Source organism: Dreissena polymorpha, chromosome 15 (assembly GCF_020536995.1).
Source record: "Dreissena polymorpha isolate Duluth1 chromosome 15, UMN_Dpol_1.0, whole genome shotgun sequence".
In the NCBI taxonomy this organism is placed as follows: Eukaryota; Metazoa; Mollusca; class Bivalvia; order Myida; family Dreissenidae; genus Dreissena; species Dreissena polymorpha.
In genome coordinates, this window is record NC_068369.1 from 52,768,935 (window position 1) to 52,782,688 (window position 13,754).

General features: G+C 37.1%; 1 protein-coding gene across 1 annotated transcript; it reads right to left on the minus strand.

Moving 5' to 3' along the window:
* Nucleotides 1-1,527: 1,527 nt before the first annotated feature.
* LOC127861296 (uncharacterized) lies at nt 1,528-4,018 on the minus strand. The gene is made up of 3 exons (XM_052399744.1): nt 3,772-4,018; nt 2,240-2,260; nt 1,528-1,997 (listed from the first exon to the last, which is right to left on the minus strand). The coding sequence occupies exons 1-3, from the start codon at nt 4,007-4,009 to the stop codon at nt 1,663-1,665; spliced, it is 594 nt and encodes a 197-aa protein (XP_052255704.1). The 5' UTR covers nt 4,010-4,018; the 3' UTR covers nt 1,528-1,662.
* Nucleotides 4,019-13,754: the final 9,736 nt, after the last annotated feature.

Consider the following 13,754-nt stretch of genomic DNA (forward strand, 5'->3'; position numbering starts at 1 on the left):
GCTTATCAGGGACGACACTTTCCGCCTTAACTGAATTTTTGCTAATACGAGACATTCTTTAACAGAAAAAATCATAAAAGCGGAAAGCGTCGTCCCTGATAAGCCTGTGCGGACGACACTTTACACACATGCATTTAATCCCTTTTCACATAGAACGCCCCAAATGATTGTCCACTGAACTAGCAATCTGCATTTTAATGCGCATAGAGACGGGGCTCGTTTTCGACAAAGAGCCAGTGGCTTAATAAGTCGACAAATAGCTTTGGAATATTCCCGAGTAGTGTTTTTCGTGGTTTATATGAATTATATGTATCTTCTTTTCAAGTCCCATTTAACGATCTACAGATACTTTGACTACGTAACATTATATGAGTTGTTTGAAACCAGTCGGTATACTATACTTTTAGCATTTTAAACACATGCAATTGTGTTCGTCTTTTTAAAATAATAATTTCTCAATCCACGACGTACGATATTTTGCGCGACAGTCGCCTCGACGTACAATATTTCTCGCGACAGTCGCGGCGACGTACGATAGTTTTCACGACAGTCGCGGCGACGCACGATATATTGAACACGATATATCGCCTTTTGGGCTACCTACACAAGGGCGATATATCGTGTTAAATATATCATGTGTCGCCGCGACTGTCGCGTACACTGTCGTACGTCGCGAAAAATATAGTGCGTCGCTTTGTGTGTCTAGTGTCGCCCTTGATGAAAGAAGGGCGAGATTATAGATGACACTATCCGTATTCCGTACAAACACGCATATAACAGTTAATTGATGTGCTAAATTTACATTCTCACAGTGTGGTTAATGTTTTTTTTACATTACTTTATACCGGCACTGAATGTGATAACTGGTAACGTTTTTTTACACGTTATAATTAGATGTAACAAATATTTTTTTTCAGTAGGAAAACCCGCTGTCGAGCTGCAAGCTATCTTGGTTTTCCAAATGATTTTGATCTAAAACTGATGTCACCGCTAATTTAGTCTTGATATTATTCAATATTTAACATACAGCTATGATTGTATTTCTCTGAGTCATAATAAACACATTAAATGCGAATTTAGATAAGCCCGAATACATAGAGAGCTGAAAACCATTCCATACGATCTAACTTAGCATCTTTCTCTTTTTTTTTAAATAATTGTTTTAATAACTATGATTAAGTACAATAATTGAATGAATAGTTAATAACATTTATTGATTTAACCTTCATCATCACCTTCATCAGAAAACTACTTTACTTGAATAACCGGTAATTACGTTTAACCCATTTATGCCTAGCGTCCAGAAAAAGGCATTGGCAAACATGATGCGGCGTCTCATCAGGGTCTGCGATGTTTGCTTAAAGGAATTTCTGTCAGAAATATTCTAAATATAGAAATGAATATACTAGACATCCCTAATTTTGGAATTAAATTGATTCAATTTAGAAGGATAAGAGAGTCCACTAGGCATAAAAGGGTTAATTTGTGGTAATTTCTTCTGTATAAAAAAATAAGAAATGATTTAACTGGTTGCTGATACATATTTATTGAGTACCGGTATTTTTACAAAGGCACACATTTTCAGTAGGTGCCCTTGTTTACTGCGATCCATGTCATATGTACTTAGTTCACATACGTCGATTGCAATCCCGCGTTATCCCATCACCCGCTCACGGCGTTTCCTTGCGATCCAACGTGATTCCAACCCCCGCTCACCGAATTTCCTTGCGATCCAACGTTATTCCATCCCCCGCTCACCGAATTTCCTTGCGATCCAACGTTATTCCACCCCCCGCTCACGGCATTTCCTTGCGACCCAACGTTATTCCAACCCCCGCTCACAGAATTTCCTTGCGATCCAACGTTATTCCATCCCCCGCTCACCGAATTTCCTTGCGATCCAACGTTATTCCATCCCCCGCTCACGGCATTTCCTTGCGATCCAACGTTATTTCCAAGCCCGCTCACGGCATTTCCTTGCTGTCCCACGTTATTCCCTGACCAGCCCCATTAAAGATAATAATAAACACGACATAAAACGTAATAAACGTTCATATAATGTTAATAACTTCTATAGAAGAAGTTTAAAACGGAATTTTTAAAGTACCGCGAGGTGTGTATACCCCTATTACCATTTTGTTTACATGCAATTATTTAACACTGCATGTGAGGTATTTAGTATAATATTTAATTAAGATGAAATATATACATAAACGGTAAGCACAACTTTTATACTTACACGATCCGGGCCTATATGAACCTACAAAAACATACGGCTCAGTTTATTTTGGGATCAACAATTCCTTATATTGGCAAACAGCTCTGAAACATGAACTAATTTTTGGTAATATTGGACATATGCTTGAATAACAATACTGAAAATAATGCATGGAATCATGCGAAACAGTGGCATTTGAAAATTAACCCATTATGTCTAGCGTCTAGAAAAAAGGCATTGGCAAACAGCGTAGACCCAGATGAGACGCCGCATGATGCGGCGTCTCATCAGGGTCTGCGCTGTTTGCTTAAAGGAATTTCTGTAAGAAATATTCTAAATATAGAAATAAATATACTAGACATCCCTAATTTTTTAAATAAATTGATCCAATTTAGAAGGATGGGAGAGTCCACTAGACATAAATGGGTTAAGTTTCTCTGGTATGAAACAGCAAATAGAGATGTTGAGTAAGCAAAAAACCGAAACCATTTTCTCCTCCGATACACAAATTTAACAAACCAGTATTAGTTGTTTGAACATCGAATTTAGAGTTAACTCAGCGTAAAATTAGCATATTATCTAAAATGTATTATTACTGCCAACAACTTCAAAGAATAGACAATTTATCTTAATGGAGCTCAAAATTTTCTGTAAAACACGAAAACATGTACGTTTTCGAACGGAAGTGAATCAACTCGTTTTTTGTATCGTCCATACCGTTTTATTTTGTATCAACATATATATTGACTACTATCATAAGAAGACATTTTCAGCATTCCTGTATATAATGCAGAACATGACAGGAACTTTGGTTATATGAGAATGTAGTGTCAACTTGTGCAAATGTCACCATCATGTAAATCAGTTTATCCCATCTTCACCGCGACATTGACGGTATAACACCCAATGGAATAGACTAGCCTCTATCCCACCTTGTTGAATAAACCTTTCGCGTGCACGGACTACGTTTCATATGAATAAACAAACAATCATTCGCTGTGTTTCATTGTTTTTGAAGTTTCCAAACATGCCACGTTTTTTTTTGTTTAGTAAAAGTGCGATGGGATAAGTAGAATACTCGGATTAGCGTTGAACAGAGAGAAGTTTATGTTGCTCGGCTCGAACACCGAAAGCGCTCGCAAAGGCTCGCGCTACCGGCGTTCTAAGCCTCGCAACAAAAACTTCTCTCTATTCAACGCTAACCTAGTATTCTCTATTTCTACATAGAAGTGCTATATTATATCGGCACTTTATCCGATGGAATAAATATGGGTTGCGCTCTGAGAAAACGGATTAAACGCATGTGCGTAAAAAATCGCCTCGAATTAGCCTGTGCAGTCTGCACAAGCCAATCAGGGACGACATTTACCGTCTGAACTTGATTTTCGTCAAAAAGAGTCTTTATTTAAACGAAAAGTACAATAAAAGCGGATAATGCCATCCGTGATAAGCTTTTGCGGACTAAACAGACTAATTTTCGAATACACTTAACGCACACGTATAAAACGAACCTTTCACAGAGCGAGGATCAATTATATGATTACTGTCAATACCTGGTGTGCACTGTGGACAGCATTCGCCTTGCGGTGTGTATTGTCCATACCGGCAGTAGATAGGGTAGCAATACACCTTGTCACATGGATCATACAAGCGCCATGTCGGATAAGATTGCTGAGGCCGGTTCCAATAATTGTTATATAGACCTTTTCCTCCTGGCCAATAGTTATACTGACTTATCGTGGCTGTGGCGCAGCCTGACACCAGCAGGACGATTGTGACCGTTGAGAACATCGTATAACCTACAGCTACAAGTAGAAGACATTTTAAGTAGTATCCTTGCAGCTGAGAAAATCGTTGTACATACAGTGACAAATAGAAGACAAGTTAGGCATTAGCCTTGAAGCTGAGAACATCGTATTGCCTAAAATGAAAAGTAGAAGCCAAAGTTAGATATTGGCCTTGCAGCTGAGAACAACGATTTACCTACAGTGAAAAGTAGAAGATAAGTTAGGTATAGGTCTTGCATCTGAGAACATCGTATTACCTACAATGACAAGTAGAAGACAAGATAAGCATTAGCCTTGCAGCTGGGAACATCATGTTACCTACAGTGACAAGTACAACACAAGTAAGGCATTTATTTGCCTTGCAGCTGGGAACATCGTGTTACCTACAGTGACAAGTACAAGACAAGTAAGGCATTTGCCGTGCATCTGAGAACATCGTTTTACCTACAGTGACAAGTCAAAGACAAAGTAGGCATTAGCCTTGCAGCTGAGAACATAGTATTACCTACAGTGACAAGTAGAAGACAAGTTAGGCATTGGACTTTCAGCTGAGAACATAGTATTACCTACAGTTACAGGTAGAAGACAAGTTAGACATTGGCCTTGCAGTTGAGAACATCGTAAATCATAAAATGAAAGTAGAAGACAGATAAGGCATTGGCCTTGCAGCTGTTAACATCGTATTACCTACTGTGACAATTAAAAGAAAAGGTAGGTATTGGCCTTGCAGCTGAGAGCATCGTATTTCCTACAGTGAAAAGTAGAAGACATGTTAGGCATTAGCCTTTCAGCTGCGAACATCGTTTAACCTACAGTGACAAGTAGTAAACAGGTTAGGTATTGGTCTTGCAGCTAAGAACATCGTATTTCCTACAATAACAAGTAGAAGACAAGTAATGAATTGGTTTTGTAGTTTCCTTCAGGATTTAGATTAAACCGGTAGGCTTAGTTCACGAGTACCTGCTTGTTTTTTAAGGTTTAGAGTTTGGTGAACGCACCGCAGATCAAAAACATGTATCGCTTTTAACCCATTAATGCCTAAAAAAGTCTAAAAAAGGCATTGGCAATTAGCGAAGACCCAGATGAAACGCCGCATGATGCGGCGTCTTATCAGGGTTTGCGCTGTTTACTTAAAGGAATTTCTGTAAGAAATATTCTAAATATAGAAATAAGTATACTAGACATCAACAATTCTGGAAATAAATTGATCCAATTTAGAAGGATAGGAATAGTCCATTAGGCATAAATGGGTTAAATATAATTTGCATAATATGCTCCACTGCATTCAATAGGGTGACCGACTTGCCACAAAAAGATTCATTTATGAAAACAACATTGTTATCAATGGAATATATGAGTCGCGTTCTGAGATAAATGGGCATAATGCATGTGCGTTAATTTGTTTTTTGCTAAGAAGAGACTTCATTTAAACGAAAAATGTCATAAAAGTGGAAAGAGTCGTCCCTGATTAGCATGTGCGGACTGCACAGGCTAATCTGGGACGACACTTTACGCACATGAATTATTCCAAGTTTCCTCAGAACAAGACTCATATTTATATTTAATAAAAAAATATTGAAAGGAATAATTTTGCGTTTAAGATAATCATATCTGTTCTTTTTGTCAAACGATACACGCCGTATCACATAAAATAAAATACAAAAACGTAAAGATAACAATATTATACACACAATAAATACAGTGTTAACGCTTATTATCTGTAACATATGATATCATAGTTTTAATATAACACACGGTATTGAACAGTCGCAAAATAAAGTACCGTTTTGTCCATGTAGTTTAACTGCATGAAACACCCATTCCTATTCTCCAACAATCCTTTTTTCCCGACAACTTGGCGGCAATTTACGGTATATGAGTCGTATTTTTAGAAAACTGGGCATAATGCATGTGCGTAAAGTGTCGTCCCAGATAAGCCTGTGTGCAGTCTGCAGGAACGACACTTTCCGCTTTTATGGCATTTTCGTTAAAATGAAGTCTCTTCTTAGCAAAAAGCAAATTTAGGAGTAAAGTGTCGTCCCTGATTAGCCTGTGCGGACTGCACAGGCTAATCTGGGACGACACTTTACGCAAATACATAATGCCCATTTTTTTTTCAAACGCGACACATATGATAGGTTGATCTGGTTGTTTGATTTACATCTGACAAGTGGTCAATTCAATAAAACCTGCCAATTATATGAGTCGCGTTCTTAGAAAACTGGGCTTAATGCACGTGCGTAAAGTGTCGTCCCAGATTAGCCTGTGCAGTCAGCACAGGCTAATTAGGAACGACTCTGTTCGCTTTTATGGTATTTTATGTTTCAAGGAAGTCCATCCTTACTGAAAATCAAGTTTGGAATGAAAGTTTCGTCCCTGATTAGCCGGTGCGGACTGCACAGGCTAATCTATGACGACATTTTACGCACATGACTTAAGCCCAGTTTTCTCAAAATACGACTCACACATTCTTTAACTAGGTGAACTGGTGAAAGTATGATTTTCTCTACAAAACCATGAACATTCGTTGACTTCACAAGTTCGTTAAAAGAATTCATTACTTCAGACATTGCATTCCTTTGTTATTATGTCTTCAAAATAGTTCCTTACATTTACTAGACTGCGGTTATTTCTGTTATTTCATTTATTCATATTGAATGATGTTCAATAAAACGTAAAAAATAAATAATACTATATTTACCACATTATAGCAGTTGTTAAATTGAACACTTACCTTCGTCGCTTCTCTTAAAATATGAGAACTCGATAATTAAGCTGGAACACAGACGTTTATATACCTGCTTGGATATAGATTGGGTCTATTTTTTTAACAATTAGTAAGCTGATTAGCAATGTAATTCTTCGTTGGACATGAGCATTTGAACTGTACGGTGCAAGGTTTTACACGTAATTAGAAACATATGGTATTATAATAATTTCCAGATGATTTCTTAACAAGAAAACAAGGATTGCCTCTACCGTGCGTTACATTGAATAGCGGTAAATATTTTGGGCGTAAATTCGTTTATTTCATTACCTTCGGGGTTATTGCATAGTATATGCAGATGACAGTTCATTTAAAGTTCAAAGTTAACTATCCATGCACAGGAAATATAGCTTAAGTAAAAGAACAGTAAAATCTTTTAACACCAAGGATTGACCCTGACCTGCTGTCATGTTTGCATGTATATATGTGTAATAAATAATGTAATAATGGTCTTCGATACTGTTAAGTTATTTTCATTTGAAAACAAATCCGCAGTCCAATACTTCAAGTTATATTTAAAATGCGATTGTATCATTTAAAAAGTATACAAATGAACCCGAACTTTCAAGCAAAAACTGATAGACGTCTTCAAAAATACTCTTTAAAAACAAATTAAGCGACCAAACCGTGTTACTGGTCTGTAAAATATGGAGTCGATTTTCTTAAACAAGTTGGTTGGCATTTTACGCAATATGGCATTAAATTAAATGAACACAAATAATCATGCTGTTCGACGCTTCTTATTTCTTCGATCCGCGTTCAATGCCTGCCACATGCGCATGGTCGACGTAATCATGTTAAAACTCACGGTGCCTATACCACGTGACTTTTTAAGATCTGTGTTGGGAGAATAAAGTGCGACCAAGTTAACATTTTTAATGATGTCTTTTAAAATATTTCACAATTTTAATGGGATTAAGTGGAGAGCCCGCTCCACCGTGAAAGTTTTCTGTAGGTATCATGATCTTTTTAAACAAATAAGTATTTTTTCAGTAAAGTGCAACCACGCGTTTGTAATATGAAGTCTCCACACTGACATTGTTCTAACCGTTCAAACGCGCGGTTGCACTTTACTGAAAAAACATGTTTGTTTAAAAAGATCATGATACCTATAGACATATCTTACGAATGAGCGGGCTCTCCACTTTGTGCCATTAAAAAAGGTGAAATATTTAAAAAGAGATCCTTAAAAATGTTAACTGGGTCGCGCTTTATTCTCCCAACACAGATCTGAAAAGTCACGTGGTATAGGAACCGTGAAACTTGGAATGCTTTTTGACGATGCTGCAAAGCATCGTCTAAGTTATCATACCAGTGAAAAAATCTTCACAATGGCGACCTATGTATAAGACCGACCAAGTCCGATTGAGATTTTTCTAATCGGCATACCTCGGTGATTATCTTTGATAAAGGTAAATATTCATAGAACAGCATATCCTCGGGAAACAGATTCAATAAGTGTATCAGAACGTAAATTTTAAATTATTAATTTTACGTCCAATTTATTTTATGGACCAATGAAACAACTATATTTTTTTTTTCTATTTTGTTTGATATTTGTTCTCGATTTTGTAAATAAATTGCGAATGAAAACATGTAAAATTGACTTTTTACTTGATCACAAAACTAAAGAATGCGAACAATTTCGAACCTGCAAATTGTGAAAGCTGCACTGCTATGATATATAAAGATAAAACAACATTTCTTTGCATAATTGTCCGTCCCGCTAGCGCAATGGTAAGGACGTTCGCTTTTTCACCTCTACGGCACCGGTTCGATTCCCGCACCCGGCGCAATGTTATATTTTGTCTGTTTTGTGGTCACCATTCCGGACAGGTGTTTTTTTCCGGATAATCCTATCCCCCCGCAGCATAAGACCATATAAAAAATTAAAAAGTATTTCAGTACAAAACAAATAGCTGGAAATTGCAGCTATCATTCAAAATTCGTCCCAACTGTCGTCAATCTAATCTTATTAGGTATGAGTGCTGGACACACTCCGGGTCCCAACATTATGCAGCCTCAGCGCGGAGGTAACCCAATACCTTGGAAAACACAAATACACACACTGGGTGCAGCCTAGGTGCGTATAGACTCAAACAAGGCAACAAACTAAAGTGCGGACACAATCATTTTAAATTAACATATTGAATACGATATTTGAACAGAAATTACACAACCACCTAAGTGTACATACCATGTTTGATATTTCGTTCGATTGTTAGATTTCAGCATATACATGTATAAGGTCATATCGCTTTGATTAGTTAACTTATCCATATGTTCCTGGGCGAACTCGGATAGTCAAGTGCTCTTACGATTGAGCTCACCTGGTCCGGCTATGTGCTCATACCTACTTTCGAGAATCATCATGAAGGTATTGCAATACTTAATGAACAAGAATGTGACCGCCTCCCAGTTTCGCTCAATGGTTCACGTTACCCACGGGTACTACTTCCCCGTATCCCTAAACTTTTTTTCGTACCAAAAATGTTTCGTACCCAATTTTTTTTCGTACCAAATTTTTTTTTGTACCCAAAATGTTCGTACCCAAATTTTGTATCGTATCCAAATGTTCGTATCAACATACACAATTGTGGTGATATAGATAAACTTGAATTGATGCTTCATATCCATCCTCTTCAAAAGCATCGTCACACCAGTACTGTCAGTACTTTGATTATTGTATAATACCAAATACTATGAAGGCGACGATGTGACGTCAGATTGCATCACTGTTGTTCAAGAGCATTGTTCAAAAGCCATAAACATAGTTTTGTATGTTGTTGTTTTTAATGAATATTTCAGAGAAGCTCAGATGTATGGCCCATCGGCGAAATGACTACACAATTGATAATTATGACACTCATCAAATCATTTAAAAAGGATGTGTCTTGTTTCGATCCGGATTTGTTTTATTTCGATTATTCCTGTGCCTGAGAATATTATTATAACTCTCGGACCGGTTAGCTCAATTGGTAAAGCGCTTCAAAACCAATGCGAGGATTAAAGGGGCCTTTTCACGTCTTGGTAAATTGACAAAATTGAAAAAAGTTGTTTCAGCTTCGCAAATTTTTTTTACGTTATGATATTTGTGAGAAAACAGTAATACTGAACATTTACCATGCTCTAATATAGCCATTATATGCATCTTTCGACGATTTAAAAACCTTAAAACTATAACTCGAAACGAATGAAAAATTTGGTGAGTTCTGTTTGTCGTTATATTTTGTGAAACTACGAGGATTGCTTATTTAAAGTATAAAATACGTCTGTCATACAAACGTAGAAGGATGGCCGAGCGGTCTACTCTGGTTTTTACTCCAGGATTCCAGGGATCAGTGGTTCGAGCCCTGCTGAGGGTTTCTTTTTTTAATTATTTTATTCTTGATTTTTTACTAGAGCTTTTTAGATCCGAAGCTTACATTTATCAATATAAAGCATTAATGACAAACTTCAAAACATGCCCAAATCTGTGAAAAGGCCCCTTTAAAGGCCCCTTTTGTTCGACTTACGCCGTTACGGACCGACCAAATAACGTGTGTAGCGATAGGTAATGACATACTGAAATCCCGCGAGAAGAAAAGTATTGCCTTTGCTGTAACACAATGGACATCGAAGACGAATACCATTTTGTACTTGTTTGTTCAAGTTTCACAACAATAAGAAAAAAGTACATCAAAGCGAAATATGATAGCAATCCACCTGTATTTAAATTTTAAGAACTTATGAAATCGTGTAAAAGAGAAGATCTTACCAAACTTTCCTTATACATAAAAGAAGCTATGTTTCTCCGAAGAACTCTTTTTAATATTGTGGAAGGATCACAATAGTCTTTTTGTTCATCCTCATTGCCTATTTCTTCATAAATGTATACTGTTATAGAATTATATTTGTTCATCCTCATTGCTTATTTCTTTATAAATGTATACTGTTATAGAAAATTAAGTCATTGATATATATTAGATTACATTTCCTTTGCTTACTTCTTTATAAATGTTTATTGTTACTGAAATTTATTTACAGTATTTGAATATATAAGATTAAACATGTATTGCTAACATGGTCATTACCATGTTGACACAAGACCTTTTGTATATTATGTACACATATTGTGAAGACGATGCACTATGTGCAAGTCTTAATACATTATCTGTTCTGCTCTGTTCTGTTCATATTGTTTTTCTCACGCTACATCTTATTCACGCAGGGCAGTTGTCATTTACGGGCAAACAAATCTGCATTTCCCACTTCTATAATCAGTTTGCCAAGACAAGTGTGAGCAAGTTTACTGCATTTTTTTACTGATATAACTTGAAAACTGTGTGTGGTAAAATGCATCATTTCATCGGATAAATGATTAAATTGTATCCAATCTTGGATAGCGTTCAAAGAGTTAACACTCAATATTTTAGCAGACGTTTCCGCTTTAATATTGTAATCCTGTTACAGATGTCATTAGCCCCAGAAATGTCAAGATCCTACCTTACAAGGGATCAAGAAAAAAATATTCACGATCTTTTTTTACTCGTGAAACAATATGTTTAATGTATGACAGCATTATCGACAGAATCGACAGTATGCTTACGCATGTCAAATCGTATAGCGAAATAACTGATCCGCTGTAATTAGGTGATAAAGGGAGAATATTACATACTACAGAAAAGTAACAGATGTTTGACGATGTCCTTTTGATATATCTGGATAGTGAATATCCTCTAGTTCAAAGAGTATGTGCACATATACTTAATGCTTAATGCTTTGCTATTCAAACGCAGAGTTTTGCATCAACACATGAATTAACATTAAACTGTAATAAAAAACTTTTAAAATGAATCATTTATTTAATTTACCAGAACGAGATGCAATATTTACATATTTGATTTGTAATGACATGAAACTTGTGCTAATTTAAAGAACGTTGCCGATGGAACGCCAAGAAGTGCACGGTGGACTTCAATCGCACGGAACGATATAAGTGCACCTAATACATTATGAATACACCCATACATAGCGTTCTACAAGATGACGGTACTAAAAGTATTCTCCTGTTTATATTATTGACATTATGTAATAGACGCGTTTCGTAAACGCTACTCTTGACGTATTTTAAAAACGTTGTAATATTTATGAAATGCGAAAACATCACAATACGTTACCGGTGTTTCTATTCGATACACAATTATTCAAGATATTAGTTTTTGTCCGTACGCATACAAAAGGAATCATGTGCGAATGTTGCATACATTGTTTTCATTAGTATAAACACAGAAATATGGCAAACAATAATGAATCGATGCAATACATCAAAGGGGCGAAACTTAACATTTTACATTGCTAAATCAGTAAAAAAATCAATATAAAAGCATGGTTGCATCTATAAACAGTTATTAAATCTCAGTGATAATGAACTCGTATTATTTTACCCATATATGCCTAGTGGACTCTCCCATCCTTCTAAATTGGATCAATTTATTTCCGAAATTAGGGATGTCTAGAACATGTATTTCTATATTTATAATATTTTTTAACAGAAACTCCTTTAAGCAAACAGCACAGACCCTGATGAGACGCCGCATCATGCGGCGTCTCATCTGGGTCTTCGCTTTTTGCCAAGGCCCTTTTTCTAGACGCTAGGCATAAATGGGTTAAAATGAATTCTACACACACCTTTTTATTTGAAAAGATCTTACACAATTTCATTCCTGATATTTGAAAATATACTGTGTACAATAACTTCAAATATACCACACAAAACGTAGCACAACGTTTAAAACAAAGGTTAAATTTTTTATTAATGATATTTATTAATGTTTGTGTTAATAAGGATTTTTGGCGGATCCAACACAATTCTAAAGTATTGATTGAAAACAAAAATGTTCTTGTCGAAACTACTTCCTGACTTTGCAAGTTACGAATAAGTGAATAGACAAATTACTGTTATCCGCTCGTAGAGCACTAATGCGCACCGATGTCTTGGGCAAAGTGGCATTGGAATTTTTAATTTTAATAAATTGTGCGGTAATGCTTGACGGCATGTATCTGCATAAGGTCAACCAAATAGCCAATTGTACGGAATCCGGATAGGGCCAAGTTGAGTGTCGCGTGTCGACCTTCGAGGTCGACACACGACATTCTCGCGACATTCTCTCGACGCCCAATACGACGTGCGACAATCATGCGACAATCAATATTTGAGTGTCGCATATCGCGCTGGGTTTAAGAAAAAAAATTATCGCAGAACATCTTGACTGTCGACTGATTTGTCGAGGGTCGTTTTAAGCGTCGAGAGAATGTCGCGAGAATGTCGTGTGTCGACCTTCGAGCGCGACACTCGACATTCTCGCGACATTCTCTCGACGCACGACAAATCAGTCGACAGTCAATATGATTTATCGCGAGAATGTCGCCTGTCGACCTAACAATCACACGACATTCTCTCGACGCACGACATTCTCTCGACGCTCAATACGATATATCGAGCCAATATCGCGCAATTGTCGCGTGTCGACCTAAAAACCCATAGGTCGACACACGACATTCTCTCGACGCTCTCTCGACGCGCGAAAAATCAGTCGACAGTCAATATTTGAGTGTCGCATATCGCTCTGGGTTTTAGAAAAAAAAATCGCAGACAATCTTGGCTGTCGACTGATTTGTCGCGCGTCGTATTCAGCGTCGAGAGAATATCGCGAGAATGTCGCGAGAATGTCGTGTGTCAACCTTGGAGCGCGACACTCGACATTCACGCGACATTCTCTGGACGCACGACAAATCAGTCGACACTCAATATGATCTATCGCGAGAATGTCGCCTGTCGACCTAAAATCACTAGGTCGGAACACAATATTCTCTCGACGCTCAATACGACGCGCGACAAATCAGTCGACAGTCAAGATTTGACTGTCGACTGATTTGTCGCGCGTCGAGAGAGCGTCGAGAGCATGTCGTGTGTCGACCGGTGTGGGAGTAATTTTTTCAT

What these genes read in the sequence shown, in the direction of transcription:
- LOC127861296 (XM_052399744.1), bottom strand. Translation starts at nt 4,009, where the DNA reads ATGTTCTCAACGGTCACAATCGTCCTGCTGGTGTCAGGCTGCGCCACA. An exon ending in CTGTCCACAGTGCACACCAG is followed by an intron (nt 2,261 to 3,771) that starts GTATTGACAGTA and finishes ATGTTTTTGTAG; the next exon opens with GTTCATATAGGCCCGGATCG. An exon ending in TTCATATAGGCCCGGATCGT is followed by an intron (nt 1,998 to 2,239) that starts GTAAGTATAAAA and finishes GGGGCTGGTCAG; the next exon opens with GGAATAACGTGGGACAGCAA.